This window comes from Oncorhynchus mykiss, chromosome 9 (assembly GCF_057628025.1).
Source record: "Oncorhynchus mykiss isolate SJ-2025 chromosome 9, ASM5762802v1, whole genome shotgun sequence".
NCBI lineage: Eukaryota > Metazoa > Chordata > Actinopteri > Salmoniformes > Salmonidae > Oncorhynchus > Oncorhynchus mykiss.
In genome coordinates, this window is record NC_143030.1 from 48,560,894 (window position 1) to 48,582,398 (window position 21,505).

General features: G+C 40.9%; 2 protein-coding genes across 6 annotated transcripts in view; both read right to left on the reverse strand.

Annotated features, from left to right (window-relative positions):
* Positions 1 to 4,195, reverse strand: part of rer1 (retention in endoplasmic reticulum sorting receptor 1) — a 19,770-nt gene extending 15,575 nt beyond the window's left edge. For 2 of the 4 annotated variants that reach the window (XM_090184381.1, XM_090184380.1), the window contains exon 1: positions 4,067 to 4,130. The gene's annotated coding sequence lies outside the window, so the exon portion shown is untranslated. Of the gene's footprint in view, positions 1 to 4,066 lie in introns of all 4 variants that reach the window. The other 2 variants (XM_021615822.3, XM_021615820.3) reach the window with 2 other exon arrangements.
* Positions 4,196 to 11,751: 7,556 nt separating this feature from the next.
* tp73 (tumor protein p73) overlaps positions 11,752 to 21,505 on the reverse strand; it is a 48,289-nt gene continuing 38,535 nt past the window's right edge. For both annotated transcript variants that reach the window (XM_021615823.3, XM_021615828.3), the window contains 9 exons: positions 21,153 to 21,268; positions 20,330 to 20,439; positions 19,595 to 19,740; positions 19,235 to 19,317; positions 17,231 to 17,355; positions 16,871 to 16,989; positions 16,474 to 16,609; positions 14,859 to 14,952; positions 11,752 to 14,252 (listed from right to left, as the gene is read on the reverse strand). In XM_021615823.3, the coding sequence (XP_021471498.1) occupies positions 13,854 to 14,252; positions 14,859 to 14,952; positions 16,474 to 16,609; positions 16,871 to 16,989; positions 17,231 to 17,355; positions 19,235 to 19,317; positions 19,595 to 19,740; positions 20,330 to 20,439; positions 21,153 to 21,268 (1,328 nt within the window). In that variant the 3' untranslated portion in view covers positions 11,752 to 13,853. The remainder of the gene's footprint in view (positions 14,253 to 14,858; positions 14,953 to 16,473; positions 16,610 to 16,870; positions 16,990 to 17,230; positions 17,356 to 19,234; positions 19,318 to 19,594; positions 19,741 to 20,329; positions 20,440 to 21,152; positions 21,269 to 21,505) is intronic.

Sequence of the window (21,505 nt, forward strand, 5' to 3'; positions counted from 1 at the left end):
GCAAATTAGGCAGCCCAAACTGTTGCATATACACTGACTCTGCGTGCAATGAACGCAAGAGAAGTGACACAATTTCACCTGGTTAATATTGCCTTCTAACCTGGATTTCTTTTAGCTAAATATGCAGGTTTAAAGATATATACTTCTGTGTATTGATTTTAAGAAAGGCATTGATGTTTATGGTTAGGTACACATGGGAGCAACAACAGTCCTTTTTCGCGAATACGCACCGCATCGATTATATGCAACGCAGGACACGCTAGATAAACTAGTAATATCATCAACCATGTGTAGTTAACTAGTGATTATGATTGATTGCTTTTTATAAGATAAGTTTAATGCTAGCTAGCAACTTACCTTGGTTTACTGCATTAGCGTTACAGGCAGGCTCCTCGTGGAATGCAATGAGAGGCAGGTGGTTAGAGCGTTGGACTAGTTAACTATAAGGTTGCAAGATTAAATCCCCGAGCTGAGAAGGTAAAAATCTGTCGTTCTGTCCCTGAACAAGGCAGTTAACCCACCGTTCCTAGGCTGTCATTGAAAATAAGAATATGTTCTTAACTGAATTGCCTAGTTAATAAAGATTAAATAAAAGGTGTAAAAACAAATATATATATATATATATTTTTTTTTAATCGGCCAAATTGGTGTCCAAAAATATTTCTGATTGTTATGAAGTCTTGAAATCGGCCCTAATTAATCGACCATTCCGATTAATCGGTCAACCTCTACTACAGACACAGACCTTCCGGTAATTGTCCTGTGATGGTTTTACATCGTATTGTCGTAGAATTATTCTCATCAAAAGAAGATACTTTTAGATTTCTTGAAAACAATCAAACTTTATTATTGAATTACTGCAGTAATGAGGCTTGTCAACGACCCGCACGTAGGGGATTCGTTGAGAGCCCAACCAGCAGGACTAAGCCACAGCATTTTATAGCAAAGGGGCGGCAGGGTAGCCTAGTGGTTAGAGTAGTAACCGGAAGGTTGCAAGTTCAAACCCCCGAGCTGACAAGGTACAATTCTGTCGTTCTGCCCCTGAACAGGCAGTTAACCCACTACGCTGTCATTGAAAATAAGAATTTGTTCTTAACTGACTTGCCTAGTTAAATAAAGGTAAAAAAAAAAAAAAAATCCATCCTCCTGGATATTCATGACAATTCACAGATGAGAGAATTTATACAAAAGGTACATTTTGCGCTCATGCAAAATAATTCAAGATTTACATGGCACCAAATATCTGTCTCTAGTTAATTTACTGCTTGCTTATACAGAAATACTAATGCAGCAGACATAAGGTCCTTAAATAAACTGGAGATTGTGCCTGTCTGTCGGTGCCAGGAAGACCCACAGACACTAATCATGGAATGTTGTCTTATCACCAAGCCATCGTAAATCTACTGTCAATGTTAAATCTTAGAGGCTTCTCTCTCTCCCCCCACACAGACACATGAGAGTTCGAAGAACTCTATTCTGTTGCCTCTAAGAAAAACAGACAGTGTGAGCACTAGTATAGGCTTACATTCTAATATAAAAGTAATGTGATTACCATAATGTAGTAATTCTACGATAGTATTTCGAGTTTTGAATAGGCGCCAACCACTGTTTGCATCTTTCCAAATGATGGAAACCCCTTTCAATTTTGGATTCTTGAAATTACCACATCCGAACACGGAACAACTACCAAGCATTGTTATTTTAAGAATACATTTCTTTACGGATAACAAAAACTAATGTAGCCAACTGGACAGTCAAGCTCGCTCAGAAGTTGACTTGAGACACTACTAACAAGTATATCACATAACCACGCCAATCTAGCAAAGATGTTCTCCAAAAGTCAAACTTTGAAGTTACTCCAAAATGTACGTGTTTGTTGTTCCTGCTGCTATATATCGTTTAATTTCTTCAAATGTCACATTTTAAGTTAACATTTTTGGGATAGGGTTAAAAGATTACATTTAGGCACCCATTCCAAATGGTTTGGGATAGGATAGGGTTCACCCCCCCCCCCCAAAAAAAAAAAAACGGTGTCCATGACTGGCTTCGAACACGCAACCTTCTGATCTAGAGTGCAATGAAAAACCAGTGTCCATGACTCCAACCTCATGAAAGTGACAAACTGGCATGTTTTCATTTTCCTCTAAATGTGTGGTGATTGGGGATTTCTATTTCTAGAAGCAGTTTATGCCCATCTAGGGCAAGTGAACTGAGCAGTCGCACAAGTTGAACCTGCTCTGAGGTTTCCACATTGGGAAGGTGATAAAAAAAATGTATGGCAGTCGGGCAAGTTGAACATGCTCAACTTAACCGAGTTACAGATCTGTCACTGATTGAAAGCAAGTCTAAGAAGCCATAGATCTTGTCTTATGTACACTATTTGTATGCTTCCCGTTCTTAAGTTTAGTTGTGTCTTTTACTTTCAGTTTTGTACACTAGCTTCAAACAGCTGTACATACAGTAGTTTTGGTTATGGAAAATATATTTCACAGCGGTTTAGATGGTACAATGATTCTCTACACTATACATGCTTGTTGTCACAAACTGAAATTAGGTGAACTATTAGAATTTTAGTAACCAGGAAATGGCGGAGCGATTTCTCCACTGTGAAGCTTTAACGTCAATCCCTGCCACTCTATCATGGTGGTGGAAAATGGTGTTTTATTAAAACGGTACACATATGTCCCTGTTTTTTTTTTTTTAGACCGAGTTAAGGAGGAAACTGATGCCTTTGCAGCCTGAATTAAGGATGTTTATGTACGAGCCGGTCACTGGGCGACAGACATTGTATAACCAGCTGGACGCAGAAGACAAACGTAGTAATAGTGTCTGCGGTCGGTTGGGCTACATCAACATACTGTAGGCTAATTCAGTGTTTCCCAACCCTGGTCCTCGAGTACCCAACATAAACTGTTTACTTTAACCCGTGATACCTGATTCAACTAATCATCAAGCCCTCAATGAGTTGAACGTTGGGTTTTTGTCAAGGGCTACAACAAAACGGTGTACTGTTTGGGGTACTCGAGGACCAGGGTTGGGAAACACTAGGCTAATTGACCTAGCTAGCTACCACTATTCCAACACTTCCCACCCAAAATCGATAGAAGAGTTTCATTTTCCAGTTCATGTCAAATGGCATTTGTTGTTGATTGGCTATCAAACGGCTATCCAATTATTGTGAGACTAAGTTAACGTTGGCTGATAGGACCATATACTTGATAAATAGCTGACAGATCGGAGACAGACGGTCTCTTCCATTATGGATAATGTTAGCTATTATTTGCTCTCCAACGCTGAATCGTGTAATGGTAGGCTAGCTAATAGCAAGCGAGCTAGCCAACCAGTAAATGCAGTAGATAGCTAGCCAGCCATCTAGCCAACAACCCATTTATAGTGTGGGATTGGAAAGCTAGCTACAGTAACGTTAAATGTTTAGCAATGAAGTGTGATTATTCATAACGCAATTTTGAATACCTAGCTAAAATATCAGGTCATTGTTGTGGTTAGTTACTATTAGCTATTATTTTCGTATTCAATGTTATGTTTCTGTTTTGCAAGCAGGGTGAGTGTTGCTAGCAAATTAGCTAGCTTTACAAAAAAATATCTAGCGAATTAGTGATGTTCTTCCCTAAACAACCCATTTCTGGTTTGTGTAGTTTAAGCAACCATCTTTCATTAGCAGTGTGTGGTAAAACACTTGTGTTTTCACTCTACTTCCCATAAGGTGCAGCGGGAATCAAACAGTTACTTGTTAACCCCTGCTATCAGAAAGATGGAAAGTGTAGTCCTTAGTGTCAATCTTGTCGTTTTGAAGGCTACAAATCAGTTGGAAATTGAACTACAACCACCAGCTGTAATTTTGTGAATTTCACAACTCACTTCCGGTTAGAAACCGAGCTCGTTCTCGCTAGCTAGCATAGGTATATAGCCTCTCGTTACCATATTTAGAGATTCATTCAATTTAAATATTATTTCGGTATTGGTCCCCTAGATTCCACTTAAACTCGAGAACATATGTTCACAGTCCTACTGATAGACAAAATACTGCAAGACAGGTTTTTCTTACCTGATTCTGCCGCTGTGTCACTACCTAACTACCTCTCGTGCTGGGCCGGCTAATGACGTATGAACACGTCAGTACTTCCGAGGACTCGCTCGAAAGTACGGCAGGCAAGATTAGAAGAGCTTCGAAAACGCTGGACCAATGTGATAAATTCTATAGAAATAGAATCTATGGCTCAATGGATTATATTTCTATGGTAGTTACACTGGGGTTTTAGGGGCATTTTGCCAGGCCTCCGGCAAATTAAACATTGAAAAGACAATTGAAAAGGAAAAATATTAACTACAATTATATATGACACAATAATAATTTCACTTTTTTTCCAGTTACACATTTACTTTCAACTCACATACTATTTTATGTCTGTAGCCTAAGATAATGCTCCAAATTAAATAGCCTACTTATTAAGTCTCTCTAGAAATAAGTGCCTTCAGAAAGTATTCACACCCCTTGACTTTTTCCACATTTTGTTGTGTTACATCTTGAATTTAATATAGATTAATTCAAGATATTGTGTCACCTGCTTACACACATGCCCCATAATGTCAAAGTGGAATTATGATTTTTGAAATGTTTAAACATTAATTAAAAATGTAAAACTGAAATGTATTGAGTCGAACCTTTTGTCACGGCAAGCCTAAATAAATTCAGGAGAAAAACTTTACTTAACAAGACACATAAATTCCATGGACTCTCTATGTGTGCAATAATAGTGTTTAACATGATTTTTGAATGACAACCTCATCTCTGTACTCCACACATACAATTATATGTAAGATCCTTCAGTCGAGCAGTGAATTTCAAAAACAGATTCAACCACAAAGACCAGAGAAATTTTCCAATGCCTCATAAAGAAGGGCACCTATTGGTAGATGTGTAAAAACATCAGTAGACCTTACAGTGAAATGCTTACTTACGAGCCCCTAACCAAAAATGTAGTTTAAAAAAGATACAAGTAATTAAACAGTAGCAGTAAAATATAACAATAGCCAGACTATACAGGGGTACCGGTACAGAGTCAATGTGCGGGGGCACCGGTTAGTTGAGGTAATATGTACATGTAGGTAGTGTTATTAAAGTGACTATTCATGGATGATAACAACAGAGAGCAGCAGCAGTGTTGAAGGGGGGGGGGGGGGGGGGGGGCAGTGCAAAGAGTCTGGGTAGCCATTTGATTAGATGTTTGGGAGTCATGGCTTGGAGGTAGAAGCTGTTTAGAAGCCTCTTGGACCAAGACTTGACGCTCCGGTACCGCTTGCCGTGCAGTAGCATAGAGAACGGTCTATGACCAGGGTGACTGGAGACTTTTAGGGCCTTCCTCTGCCTAATGTAGAGGTCCTGGATGGCAGGAAGCTTGGCTCCAGTCATGTACAGGGCCATACACACTACACTCTGTAGTGCCTTGCGGTCGGAGGCCGAGCAGTTTCCATACCAGTGATGCAACCATGCTCTTAATGGTGCAGCTGTAGAACCTTTTGAGGATCTGAGGACCCATGTCAAATCTTTTCAGTCTCCTGAGGGGGAATAGGTTTTGTCGAGCCATGACCAGCATTTCAAAGCACTTAATGGCTACAGACGTGAGGGCTATGGGTCGGTAATCATTTAGGCAGGTTACCTTAGTGTTCTTGGGCACAGGGTCTATGGTGGTCTGCTGAAAACATGTTGGTATTACAGACTCAGACAGGGAGATGTTGAAAATGTCAGTGAAGACAATTGCCAGTTGGTCCTCGCATGCTCGCTGTACACGTCCTGGTAATCCATCTGGCCCTGCGGCCTTGTGAACGTTGACCTGTTTAAAGGTCTCACTCACATAGGCTGCGGAGAGCGTGATCACACAGTCTTCCGGAACAGCTGGCGCTCTATTGCATGTTTCAGTGTTATTTGCCTCGAAGCAAGCATAGAAGTAGTTTAGCTCGTTTGGTAGACTGGTGTCACTGGGCAGCTCTTGGCTGTGCTTCCCTTTGTAGTCTGTAATGGTTTGCAAGCCCTGCCACATCCGACGAGCGTCAGAGCCGGTGTAGTATGATTCGATCTTAGTCCTGTATTGATGCTTTGCCTGTTTGATGATTCGTCAGAGGGCATAGCGGGATTTCTTATAACCTTCCGGGTTAGTGTTCCACTCCTTGAAAGCGGCAGCTCTAGCCTTTAGCTCAGTGCGGATGTTGCCTGTAACCATGGCTTCTGGTTGGGGTATGTATGAACAGTCACTGTGCGGACGACGTCATCGATGCACTTATTGATGAAGCCAATGACTGATGTAGTGTACTCTTCAAAGCCATGGGAGGAATCCCGGAACATATTCCAGTCTGTGCTAGCAAAACAGTCCTGTAGGTTAGCATCTGTTTCATCTGACCACTTTTTTATTGATCGAGTCACTGGTGCTTCCTGCTTTAATTTTAGCTTGTAAGCAGGAATCAGGAGGCTATAATTATGGTCAGATTTGCCAAATGGAGGTTGAGGGAGAGCTTTGTATGTGTCTATGTGTGTGGAGTAAAGGTGGTCCAGAGTTTTTTCCCCCTCTGGTTGCACATTTAACATGCTGATAGAAATTTGGTAAGATGGATTTAAGTTTCCCTGTATTAAAGTCCCCGGCTACTAGGAGCACCGCCTCTGGGTGAGTGTTTCCCAGTTTGCTTATGGCGAAATACAGCTCATTTAGTGCGGTCTTAGTGCCATCATCAGTCTGTGGTGGTATGTAGACAGCTATGAAAAATACAGATGACAACTCAGTAGATAGTGTGGTCTACAGCTTATCATGAGATACTCTACCTCAGGTGAGCAAAACCTCGAGACTTCCTTAGATATGGTATGTTATTTACAAAAATACATGGTCCATCGCCCCTTGTCTTACCAGACGCCGATGTTCTGTCCTGTTAATACAGCGTATAACCAGCCAGCTGTATGTTGATTATGTCGTCGTTCAGCCACGACTCCGTGAAGCGTAAGATATTGCAGTTATGAATGTCCCGTTAGTAGTTTAATCATCCGCGTAGGTCATCTATTTTATTTTCCAAAGATTGCACATTTGCTAGCAAAATGGAAGGAACTGGAGGTTTATTCGATCTATTTGCTATTTTGGTCACATTCCTATTGTGTGATTCTAAATTGATTTCAGAATCTAAAATAACACCTTGTTTTTTTAATCTTTATTGAATTAAAATGTGTGGCCAGATTCTCTCTCTGTGCTTTGGCTGCAACAATAAGTACCTCGGTCTTGTCTTGATTTAACTGGAGGAAGTTGTGAGCCATCAAGTATTTAAATCATTAATATAGTCTAATAATTTATCCGTGAAGCTAAAATCCTCTGGTGACACAGAAATGTAAAGTGGTGTATCGTCTTCGTAGCAGTGAAAATAAATACTGTGCTTTCTGATAACGCTGCCAAGGGGTAACATATATAAACTGAACACTGGACCCAAATCTACAGGGGAGTTGCGTACCAAGGTTACAGTGAATATTCCTGTGGCGGAGTTACAGTTTTGACATAAATCTACTTGAAAATCTATGGCAAGACTTGAAAATGGTTGTCTAGCAATGGTCAACAACCAAAATAATGTTGAAAATAATAATGGCCAAATGTTGCACAATCCATGTCTGGAAAGCTCTTAGAGACTTACCCAGAAAGACTCACAGCTGTAATCGCTGCAAAAGGTGCTTCAACAAAGTATTGACTCAGGGGTGTGAATACTTATGTGAAAGAGATATTTCTGAATTTAGTTTTCAATACATTTACAAAAATGCCTAAGAACATGTTTCACTGTTATTATGGGGTTTGATATGTAGATGAGTCAGAAAAAAAACAATTGAATCATTTTTTTATTCAGGCTGTAACACAACTAAATGTGGAATAAGTCAAGGGGTATGAATACTTTCTGAAGGCCATGTATATACTTTTGACAAGTTTGAAGATTATCTTCTTTACAGTAGGTCGAGGGCCATGTCCCAATGTAGGCTACTCATTGAAGGACTGATTTTAGCATTTTTTTGTGAATAATGTACAAATAAGCTATAAGCAGAGGTGTGGACTCGAGTCACATGACTTGGACTCGACTTACAAAAATGATGACTTGCTTTGAAAAATGATGACTTGCTTGCGATGACTCGACTTTGACTTTAACACCAATGACTCGTGACTTAACTTGGACTTGAGTCTTTTGACTCGAACTGACTTGATACCGTCCCCAAGCCCAAATATAAAAAATGTGTTCATTTAATTTAACGGATTACAGTTTGAATTGGACAGCAGCCAATCAAATTGCGCGTGGCAGTGCAGAGGAACTTTGGCGAGTGAATTCAGATGGAGCCCTTGCTTGGAAAGATGATACCCCAAATTATTATTTTCGGATATAAAAGACTACGCTGTATCATCAAAAAACGGATTGCAACTTGCAAAACATGTGGGAAGAAAAGGACATACAGAGGCGCAACAACTTCCAACTTTGTTCGACATTTGAAGCTGCACAAAGAATGGTAAATCGTGGCTAATATAGTCGACGTTAAATCAATGGCCCACCACACAGTCAGTCAGTGCGGGAATGTGATCATTGCACCCAAGATTGAGCTACAACTGGCTAGGCAGTTGGTAGACTATATCCTGCCTGATGTTACTGCTGTTCTTAAAGCCATTGACATATGTTAGCCTACTGTAACCACACGTATTAAGGTTGGGCGATTGTGCACAAGCCTACATTGCCCGATTGCGATCCTCGATAGTCGATCGCTATGTAATATACTAACTATTACTCTTGTTAAAAATATGAAATGGTATTACATTTGGTGAAGAGCAAGTTTAGGACTTGAGACTTGACTCGGACTTGCCTGTCTTGACTTGGGACTTTTAGGATTTGAGTGCTAAGACTTGAGACTTACTTGTGACTTGTAAAACAATGACTTGGTCCCACCTCTGGCTATAAGTGACTTTGTGGCGCTTCACAATCAATTTGAGATACTTTCGATGATGCACGAAAAATGCTAATATCGGTCCCATGAGTTGAATGAGATTTGTTGCTTAAATGCTAAAACGTTAGCATGTGGAAACCGTGCCAGGGAAACTAAACCAAAGCATGGATTGCTGTCATACCTTCTCCATAGACTGCTTACAATGTTAGGAAACCAATATGTAATTTTCTAAACTATCCCTTTAAGCATTTTTGGGGAAGGATTCATAATGTTGTTCTCCCATCCTCGTGTGAATTTAGGTACATTCAACATGAACATGTGTGTACACATTTCACCTGAAAAATCTATTATTTACACCACTACTGCCACATTGTGGCCATTTCAGGACGCCATAATATCCACATCAAATGGTCATCTTCACAGTACCCATCAGAAGGCAACTCACTGGGCACAGACATCAGTTCAATTTATAGTTTTGATTTATATTTGGTTGAGTTGTCAACTAACATGAATTCAACGTGAAATCAACAAAAAATATCCGTGTCACTGGATTTAAGTTAAAAGTTGGGTAAAAAAACAAAATGCCCTTATGTTGATGACTTTCTGCACATCCAATCAGTTTTCCATGTTGATTCAACGTCATCACATTGAAATGATGTGGAATCAATTTAGATTGAACCAGTTTTGCGCACTGGTAATTGACTCTGGTGTCTAGGCTACCCTTGTGGTGACTCTCAGTAGATGGTCAATGTACACACAGTATACTTTAACATGACAGTACTGGTTCTTTTGATAAACACACTAGACTACTATATAAACAACAAAGAGAGGTGATATGTCAGCAGTGCTTAACTTTGGCATGAGCTCACCAGAACTGAGTACCGGCACCTCAAATGTTCTAGAATATTAGCTCAAAGTTAGCACCTAAATATTAAAACAGTACCGGCACTCAAAAGGAGTATCGGCCCCTATTTCAGTCTAGTGATGTATGTCGCACATATGACATACAGTGCCTTCAGAAAGTATTCACACCCCTTGACATTCTCCACTCCACATGTTGTGTTACAAAGCGGGATAAAAATATATATATTTTTTGTCAACGATCTACACAAAATACCCTGTAATGTCAAAGTGGAACAAAAATAATAAAAATACTGAAAAATAAAACTATCTTTATTTTTAATTTTTTTTTAGCCCAATTTCGTGATATCCAATTGTTAGTAGCTACTATCTTGTCTCATCGCTACAACTCCCGTACAGGCTCGGGAGAGACGAAGGTTGAAAGTCATGCGTCCTCCGAAACACAACCCAACCAAGCCACACCGCTTCTTAACACAGTGCACATCCAACCCGGAAGCCAGCCGCACCAATGTGTCGGAGGAAACACCGTACACCTGGCGACCTGATCAGCGTGCACTGCGCCCGGCCTGCCACAGGAGTTGCTAGTGCGCGATGAGACAAGGATATCCCTACCGGCCAAACCCTCCCTAACCTGGACGACGCTAGGCCAATTGTGCGTCGCCCCATGGACCTCCCGGTCGCGGCCGGCTGCGACAGAGCCTGGGCACACTAATATATCTTGATCATGTACGTATTTAACCCCCCGAGTCAATACATGTTAGAATCACTGTTGGTAGTGATTACAGCTGTGAGTCTTTCTGGGTAAATTGTAAGATCTTTTTACACCTGGATTGTGCAACATTTGTGCAACATTCGTCTTGGTAAGCAACTCCGGTGTATATTTGGCCTTGTGTTTTAGGTTATTGTCTTGCTAAAAGGTAAATTTGGCTCACATTGTCTGTTGGAAAGCAGACTGAATCAGGTTTCCCTCTAGGATTTTCTCAGATGCTTAGCTCTATTCCTTTTCTTTTTATTGCAAACAGGATGCATGTTTTGAAATATGTTGTATTGTGTACAGGCTTCTTTATTTTCCCTCTGTCATTTAGGTTAGTATTGTGGAGTAACTACAATGTTGTTGATCCATCCTCCAATCACAGCCATTCAACTCTGTAACTGTTTTAAAGTCACCATTGGCCTCATGGTGAAATCCCTGAGCGGTTTCCTTCCTCTCTGGGCAACTGAGTTATGGAGGATGCTAGTTAGGAAGGATGTCTGTATCTTTTTAGTGAGTAGGTGTATTGATACGCGATCCAAAGTGTAATTAATAACTTCACCATGCTCAAAGGGATATTCAATGTCTGCTTTTTTTTTCTTTTCCCATCTACCAATAGGTGTCCTTCTTTGCGAGGCATTGGAAAACCTCCCTGGTCTTTGTGGTTGAATCTGTGTTTGAAATTCACTGCTCGACTGAGGGAACTTACAGATAATTGTATGTGGGGTACAGAGATGAGGTAGTCATTCAAAAATCATTTGAAACACTATTATTGCACACAGAGTGAGTCCATGTAACTTATGTGACTTGTTAAGCACATTTTTACCCCTGAACTTATTTATAACAAAGGGTTGAATACTTATTGACTCAAGACACTTTAGCTTTTCATTTTATTCATTTGTAAAAAAAAATAAAAAATAATAAAAAAACAGAATTCCACTTTGAACTTACGGGGTATTTTGTCTAGATCAGTGACACATTTCAATTTAATCCATTTTAAATTCAGGCTGTAACACGACAAAATGTGGATAAAGTCAAGGGGTGTGACTGCATTCCGAAGGCACTGTATATCCAATGATCTTTAGAATTGAGAATCCAACATGTAGATAGACCTTATTAGGCAAACCCATGTTTTTCTACATTTCTACAGGAAAGAAAGTTGCTCCACACCTATACGTTTCTGTAAAGCACACTTTTTAATATTCATGATTTACAAGAAAAAACACTGTACACGTACAACCTCAAATAAGAAATTGAAATCAATATAAACAGCGATATTGGTACATTGTTACACATTGTTATAAAAAAGAAAGAAACACTTGAGACAGTGCCTCTCCAGAAATATCAAAACAAAGTGACAATCTACCATTTACAAGTTATGACGTTGGCCTAATACTGATTATAAACACACTGAACATGAAATGATTTCTATCCTCTATTCTTTTCAAAGCAGTAAAGTGCTTTATTCTGCCTAACTGTTGGGTGTTCATGGAAGGAATGCATCCCTTCCTGTGGACTCAAGGACTGGTTTAGCACAGAGTATTGGAAATGGCATTATTCACAACCCCTTTTTTTTATAATAGCATGTACTATGCACTTGAGAGGAGTGGCTGCGGTCAAAATAAGACACCATACAACATTTTGAAACTGGAGTCATTCTCCTTTTTGTGCCAACCTATTTTACGCTAACCCATCAAGTACAGGTGCATCATGGTTAATTGTGGTATCAACGTGAACTACTAAACATGTCTGTTTGAATCAATATCGAAGCAAGTGCCATGCAGTGGACAATTCAAGAACACATACAGTGGTGGCATGGCTTAGTATGTAAAAACTGTCTAGATCAAATGTTGTGATTATGTATCTTCAAGTGAGATATATACACAATACAAATAACTTTCTTTGCAGTTTGAAATAATTCCACACAAGATATTGCTGTAAAAGAAATATAGTGAAACACATCAACTGAATTAATTGTTCATGTGGTGGTGTATAGCTGAGTTGGAATCATGGGTCTAAATTCAGGACTGGCATATAAATTAATTGATTTTATAGCATATTGGGAGTGTGTTACTACTAATAAAGAATTCTATAAAAACAACCCATTTCATTTTAATACACATTTTGTAAAGTGATTAAAGCCACAGTCTGCGATTTGGGAAGCTGATTGTCAGTTATCTGATTGTCCTTATACACTCACTGCCTTGATTATTCTCAAATGAACTCAATCAATCTGACTTAAAGGCCTACCTTATGAACTAGGCATAAAAAGGGGGTCCTCTGTGATTATCTGCCAGTAGCATTGCCCACTAGATACAGTACCTGAGCGTGACTTTTCTACAACTGCATGGCTCTATCTAATACTGATGGTTAGCTTTCCCTCTTTGTTTCAGGCAACCGAGACATCACTTGAATCTATTTAGCCTGGCCAATTGACTGTACAGGGTGGCTTCGTCAATCCATACAATCGTATCAACAACTAGGGTAGTTATCCAACGTGACACAGGAGAAAATCATTCCAATACATCGGCTACTATAGACACAAGACTCAGGGGGTACATGTACTCCACCGAACTAAACAAAGGGTTTGGGGTTGAAATGTAAGACAACGGCGTGCTTCTGTTCTGGAACTATGATGCTTTAGCACAGGAGTGATGGAGAATTAACACGGTACGAAGATCATGACCACGCTGATACACTCTTGTATGTACTTTGATTTAAATGGAAACTCTATACATCTGTCTGTCTGAACAGTTATACCTTAAGGAATCTAAATACACATGTTTACCTTTTTTCATTTGACCACAAATCTAATACATTTTACAGAACATCATGTACATATTTACACCAAAATAAAATTTTATTGATCTAATTGAGTACAGGTATGTGATGGCTTGTTTAATGGAATCTAGCCATACGTTGACATCATGTGAGCATTTCGGTTTCAGGCTCAAATGTACTGACTTAATTATGACGAAGTCAACGGACTTATTAGTAAGCTGTACTGACTTAGCTGTACTGCCTTACAAAAAAACAATAGAGAAATTGTGCTACATACTGGTTGTCCTAAGCCAACCAATCTGTAAAGCAATATAAAAAAAAACAAACGGCACTAAACCAGGCCCCTGATGGACATCAGAACAGAAGAGTCATCTCACTCGCTCCTCCTCTTCCTCGCATCCTCTCTATCCCTCTCTCACTCAGTGAACATAGAGTCCCGTTCTCTCCACCTCGCTCTCCCCCTCCCCCTGTATCGCTCTCTCTCTCTCCCTCTTTCTCTCAGTGGACGTCACTTTCCATGAACTCCTCCTTGATAGAGTTCTTGTTGCTGCGTGACACTTTGCAGTCGGGCATGTCAAAGCCAAAGTCGGCCCACTCATCAGCGGCGGCAGCGACTGCCTGCGGCCCACCTCCCGGGCGGTTGGATGGGATGGTAATGGTGTGGCGCACACGGAAGTGTACGGCCTCCATGACACGCTGGCGCTGCAGCTCGCCGCCGGGGACGATGGCCATGGCGGCGGCTGCCATGTTGCTGCTGGAGCGGAGGAGCTGCTGGCCATAGTGGTCTTGATGGTGGGAGGAAGGAGGAGGTCCCACCCCGCCGCCCTGCTTCATGTCCTGCAGGCCCCGCCAGATGGCCAGGCGAAACTGCTCTGGGATCTTTAGAGCACTCAGGTCCTAGAGAGAGAGACAGAGAGAGTGAAGGAAAGGATTGACAGAATGGGAGATAGAAAGGAAGGAGAAGAGAGAGGGAAAGGAAGGAGAAGAGAGAGAGGGAAAGGAAGGAGAAGAGAGAGGGAAAGGAAGGAGAAGAGAGAGAGAGAAAGGAAGGAGAAGAGAGAGGGAAAGGAAGGAGAAGAGAGAGAGAGAAAGGAAGGAGAAGAGAGAGAGAGAAAGGAAGGAGAAGAGAGAGAGAGAAAGGAAGGAGAAGAGAGAGAGAGAAAGGAAGGAGAAGAGAGAGGGAGAAAGGAAGGAGAAGAGAGAGAGAAAGGAAGGAGAAGAGAGATAGAAAGGAAGGAGAAGAGAGAAAGGGAAAGGAAGGAGAAGAGAGAGGGAAAGGAAGGAGAAGAGAGAGGGAAAGGAAGGAGAAGAGAGAGGGAGAAAGGAAGGAGAAGAGAGAGAGAGAAAGGAAGGAGAAGAGAGAGGGAAAGGAGGAGAGTGAATAGTAGAAAGAGAAAGAAAGTGAGAGATACTTAATAGACCTCAGGCCACAGTGATCCAACCAAACTTGACCCCCCCCCTCTAGGACTGGAATGATTTGCAGAGAGTGAATGGGTATTTTACCTCCATGGACAGAGTCTGGAGTTGGTAGAGACTCTGCAGGCCCTGCAATGTGAAGTAGTCGATGCAGTTCTGGCAGCCCAGACTGGTTAGAAAGCTGTGTGGAGAGAGAAGCAGTACCACTTAGATTTTAAGACCAGAGTTAGTGTCCACTCCACCACAGCCAAATTTATGTAGGGAGACAATGTCTACTTCGGTCTACTTCATGTGATTAAAATCCACTACCAGAGTTAACTGTAATTTTATTAAACGGTTAACTATGCCAGAAATGTGCTTGTCTGTACAGATGTAGGATCTTAATTTGATCACCCTGTTGCAGGAGAACCTTCTTGCAATGCAGGACATTTTTAACGTGTAGTGTATTTGAGGTTTAAAAAGGCTTCTGAAGTTGGTCATTTTCATTTCGAAAGTTCAGACTTGATTTTCCCTTCTGAAAAATATATCAACCCCTACAGAAATGTCCATTAATTATAATCCACATAATAATTCACATTTTTGGTTGCAGCAGGATTATTTTCCTGCTGTAGCAAAACTGGCTTAAATTTAAGATCCTACATCTGTACCTATCGTAAAACTAAAATGATGGTTACATGTCCAATAAGGAACAAAGAATATTACGATCAATTACAAATGGAACAATTTCTCAATGACTGGTTATTAATTTCCGTCAAATCAAATTCATGCAGTTGTATTAAAGATTCATAAAAGCCAATTTGGTTGAATTAAAACCTTTATTATAAATACATGGATATAAAATTCTCGTCTACAAACACTTTAAACAAAACAAAATGTACAAAACAGTATACGATAATAACCATGTTCATTCTAATGCTGCTTTTTGTCTGGGTACAAACGGTGCAAAATGGAAGCCCTAACATTATGACAAAACAACGTCTTAGTTTGAATGCAATGCTAGGCACTAATAGATTAGGAAAATATGTTTCTAATGTTCCAATACCGATTTCCCTTGTATTCTGCATATGATTAGAGGGAATTAATGGAAATAAGATGCTAAGATGGACAAGTTGTTCATTTAGATTTGAAAAACATAATATTGGAATTCTCTGATGGGTAAACATACTGTATTGCTAATACAACTCCCCAAACCGTAGGAAATTGAAACAGCAACCTATTCCTCCAAATCCGACCAGCAGAGCATTCACTTAACATTGCAACAAACCCCCAGAAATGTCTTACTATCAGACCAAAGTAATGGAATAACGATTCATTAAAGCTTGGTGGAACTTTTGTCCAGTTTCTTTTAATTTCTCTACAGTCTTATACAGTTCAATGTAAAAGCTGAAGTAGGTACACAAAATGGCTGTGTTCTCTGTGAGAGAAACAATATGACCCAAATTATTCTAAGCTGCTCTGGGACATATTATAGGCAGAGAAACCAAGGAAGATGAGAGAAACTACCCCCCATGTTGGCAAACATGTCATGACAGCACCATTCCCATTTCAACCCTTACCAGAATATAATGAACTTTTGGTGCCAAGATGGCGACTGCAGAGATCTCAAACTGAAAAGGCCCTATAATCTATTTATCATAGATGGCTCTGACTGTTGACTTGTGTCAGTGGGAGAGGAAGACAGTGTCATTGGAGGGGGAGGTACCTGACTAGGCTGGGGTCAGGGTTATACGGAGGGGGAGGGGTGCAGTGCGACGTGGACAACATGGACTGGCCGCCCCCATGTCCCCCGTTCATGTCACTGTTGGTCTGCATGTGGTGACTGTTGAGCATGTTGGGACCTGTGGGAGAGGGGACAGGAACAAATCAATAGGAGCAATCAATAGGACAATGCTCTCAGAATGATGTCATTCAGAGGTTTTTCAGAGGTTTGCCATAGTAGCTTCTAATGACTAGCCTCGTTCCACTATCCTGATCTCGCAAGAGAGCGCAGCAGTCAGGATGCTGGATCAGGTTATCTAATGGCACCCATTAGCTGTGATAATATATACACACACACACACACACACACATTCCCCCCAATTCCCCTGACAAACACTCACCCACGTGCCCCATGTTGGGGAGGGGGTTTTGCTGAGACTGGTGGCTCCCATGGCCCCCGTGCAGCTTGTTCATGTTGGACAGGGGAGATCCATAGGAGGACGGTGATGCTACGTGGCTCCTGGGAATTGGAGGGGAGGAGAGGGAGATGACGGAAGTGTGTAAGAGTGTAATATTTGTATGTGTGTTAGACAACACAGGTGTATGCATGGACGGAATGAGTGTATTTGGGTTTAAGTGTATGTGCGTGTGTGTGAGAGAGAGAATGTGTTTGTGTGCATGTGTATTTATGTGTGTGTGTGTTTTGTGTGTTTGTGCATTTTGCATGTATGCATATTTGAGCTGGTGTGTGGCTGACTTACTGTCTCTGAAGCAGCTGTTGCTGCTGTTGTCTGTAGGAGTCCACCAGCTGCTGTGGTACGAACTCCACCAGCTCTAGACTGTCCTTGATTTTCATCAGCAGGTCAAAGTTCTCTCTGCCGCGCACCTGCACACACACACATAATAAATATATATATATACACTGTAGTTATATGATACAGTATATATAATAGTTATATCATACTACCGGTCAAAAGTTTTAGAACACCTACTCATTCAAGGGTTTTTCTTAATTTTTTTTTACTATTTTCTACATTGTAGAATAATAGTGAAGACATCAAAACTATGAAATAACAAATGGAATAATGTAGTAACCAAAAAAGTGTTAAACAAATCAACATATATTTGAGATTCTTCAAATAGCCACCTGTTGCCTTGATGCCAGCTTTGCACACTCTTGACATTCTCTCAACCAGCTTCATAAGGTAGTCACCTGGAATGCATTTCAATTAACAAGTGTGCCTTCTTAAAAGTTAATTTGTGGAATTTCTTTCCTTCTTAATGTGTTTGAGCCAATCAGTTGTGCTGTGACGAGGGAGGGTGGGGGGGGGTGTATACAGAAGATGGTCTTTTACCAAATAGGGCTAAGTCCATATTATGGCAAGAACAGCTCAAATAAGCAAAGAGAAACAACAGTCCATCATTACTTTAAGACATGAAGGTCAGTCAATACGGAACATTTCAAGAACTTTGAAAGTTTCTTCAAGTGCAGTCGCAAAAACTATCAAGCGCTATGATGAAACTGGCTCTCATGAGGGCCGTCACAGGAAAGGAAAACCCAGAGTTACCTCTGCTGCAGAGGATACGTTCATTAGAGTTAACTGCACCTTGGATTGCAGCCCAAATAAATGCTTCAGAGTTCAAGTAACAGACACATCTCAACATCAACTGTTCAGAGGAGACTGCGTGAATCGGGACTTAATGGTCAAATTGCTGCAAAGAAACCACAACTAAAGGTCACTAATAATAAGAAGAGAATTGCTTGGGCCAAGAAACATGAGCAATGGATATTAGACCGGTGGAAATCTGTCCTTTGGTCTGATTAGTCCAAATTTGAGATTTTTGGTACCAACCGCTGTGTCTTTGTCAGACGCAGAGTAGGTGAACGGATGATCTACACGTGTGATTCCCAACGTGAAGCACGGAGGAGGAGTTGTGATGTTGTGGGGGTGCTTTGCTGGTGGCTGTCTGATTTATTTAGAACTCAAGGCACACTTAACCAGCATGGCTACCACAGCCTTCTGCAGCGATACGCCATCCCATCTGGTTTGCGCTTAGTGGGACTATAATTCGTTTTTCAACAGGACAATGACCCAACACACACCTCCAGGCTGTGTAAGGGCTTTTTGACCAAGAAGGAGAGTGATGGTGCTGCATCAGATGACCTGGCATCCACAATCACCCGACCTCAACCCGATTGAGATGATTTGGGATGAGTTGGACTGCAGAGTGAAGGAAAAGCAGCCAACAAGTGTTCAGCATATGTGGGAACTCCTTCAAGACTGTTGGAATAGCATTTCTTGTGAAGCTGGTTGAGAGAATGTCAATAGTGTGCAAAGCTGTCATCAAGGCAAAGGTGGCGACTTTGAAGAATCTAAATCAAAAATGTATTTGGATTTGTTTAACATTCTTTTAGTTACTACATGATTCCATATGTGTTATTTCACAGTTTTGATGTCTTCACTATTATTGTACGAGGTAGAAAATAGTAATTAGATGTATATCTATCGAGGGGGTGTGGTAAATGCACAATATACCACGGCTAAGGTCTGTTCTTATGCACGACGCAACGTGGAGTGCCTGGATACATCCCTTAGCTGTGGTATATTGGCCATATACCACAAACCCCTGAGGTGCCTTATTGCTATTATAAACTGGTTTTCAACGTAGTTACAGCAGTATACGGTCTGATATACCACGGCTGTCAGACAATCAGCATTCAGGGCTCGAACCACCCAGTTTATAAATAAATAAATATATCTTACAGGCATATAGTAAATCTCCTCTTCACCATGCCGCCGTCTCTTCATGCCTGGACTAGGAATGTTTGGAGGGGTCTGTTTGAAAGCTAAATGTTGGGAGTACAAACAATGATTTAATATCATGAAAATTAGCAATAGGATTTTTACAAAGACATTCCTAATATCAATATGCACAAATTATTGCATCGTTTTTATTGCACTGGTGTATATGTTTGCATTGTGATCTGTGTCACTGTATGTATGTGTGGGCCCTGGTCAAAAGTGATGCGCGATATAGGGAATAATGTGCCATTTCAGACTCACCCCAAGCAAGATGACCAAACATTTTGTAATGGTGTAGAGAGAGAGAGAAGGGCGACTCACTGCGCTTGTTGGCGTTGTTGTCGTTCTTGGACATGTTGTCGCTCATGGTCTGCTGCTCCCTGAAGTGGTCTTCATCTGCCTTGCGATCTCGCCCCGGACAGGCGCATATCCGCCCTTCAAACGACCTTCGTCCCAGCACCTGACCACTAATTGCAACAAAGAAAGGCATAATATATCATATGTTAATTTACAAGGCGTTGAAAGGCCTCATATGCTTACAACAGGTAATACATAATATATTATAATTGTATGCCCTTATTAAAGTTATCAAAATATTTTGTTACACTTTACATATGCTATAAAAATAGAGACACACTCTATATATAAACTCTATATATAAAGTGTGGGTAAATCACCCACGTTTCGGCATCACTGTGCCTTCTTCAGGGTGACCCAATAAATTACTGGGAGTTTATATACAGCGTGTGCGACTCTTTATTTTTATGGCTTATAGTTTATTCGCCGTTAGTCGGCACCTCTACATAAAATTATTTTTCTCAGCTCATGTTTTTTTATTACACTTTTTATATGAGCCATGTGTTTCGTAATGCACTTGAAATATATTCTTGATTTTTATGGATTTGTATAGGCTCATCAGGAGCCATTGACTATGAATGCTTACAGCATGTTTATTGTGAGACAGGTGTGCAAAAAGGCAGTTCAATCAGCTGTGAATTGTTGACACACATGCACACAGGCATGAGCACACACACACACACAATGTCATGGACTTACTCGCGTGTCTCTAGGGTGATGATGATCAGGATGGGTCTCCTGTTCATCCCTCCCACACAGCTGCTGTTGCACATGAAGTTGTAGAGGATGGTGGTGAACTCTGTCCCCACCTATCAGAGAGAGAGACCTTTTACTGGCCAGTCAATCGTCAGCCAGCTTGCCAATCACCAGACAGTGATAGCCAAAGCACCACATCATAACCCCCCATGATGACACACTGAAGATTCCCATTTAAAATAAAGCAAAGTTAATAGACTGAAAGACACAACCTTTATCAGGCCAGGGCTTCGCTTGTGTGAAACCGGCCCTAACGCATCAGACTGAATGTTAACGGACAAAATATAAGCTGTATATTTTATTACCCCTAGATGGCAGTGTTGCCATAATGTTACATAGCAAATGTCAGACATGGGACCTATTTTGAACATATCAATCAAAATCATGGGCAACTAAAATATAAAGTTGTAAATAGGTATACTACATCTAAATAAGTAATTAGTACAAAGACTGTTGTTTTCTAGGTGATTTTAAATGTTAACCAACCACCATGTTATATTGCTGGGGTAGGCAAACTTGGCCCTGGAGTGTTATACAGACGCATTATGTTTTTAATGGTACATTTGTGTTTTAAGACCTGGCAGACCAGGTGTGATGAATTTAACCAATCACTGTTGGTGAGGTGATTGGTAGAACCGGTTGTGTTGCCTGGTTGGGACAAAATTCAGTAGTGGCTCCGGCACTCCAGAGTCCAGCACCAGGGTGGCCTACAAATATTCTACCGTATTGGGTGTGTGGGCGTTCCTAGCTGAGGGGAGCCACTCACCTGTGGGTTCTCGTAGGGCAACATGACACTCTGCCTGCATGTGACGGGGTCGTCCACATACTGGGACAGGTTGTTTCCCTCCACCCTGATCAGGTGGCTGGCTGGGGCCGCTTGGCCTGGGGGATGGAGAGGGGGGGTTACAGGTCAATCAATCTCTCCATCCATTTAAACTTTCTTACATTTTTATACTAAACCAAAACTACACTGAAGCAGTCTCTTTGGACCAGAGGTTCTATTGAAATGCCATTTCAGTAGAATTGTTGTATATTTCTGTCATATAGCAGACACTCTTATGAGGGCGGTATACCATAAGTGCATTTAAGGTAGTCCAACAACCACATCATACTAGCACT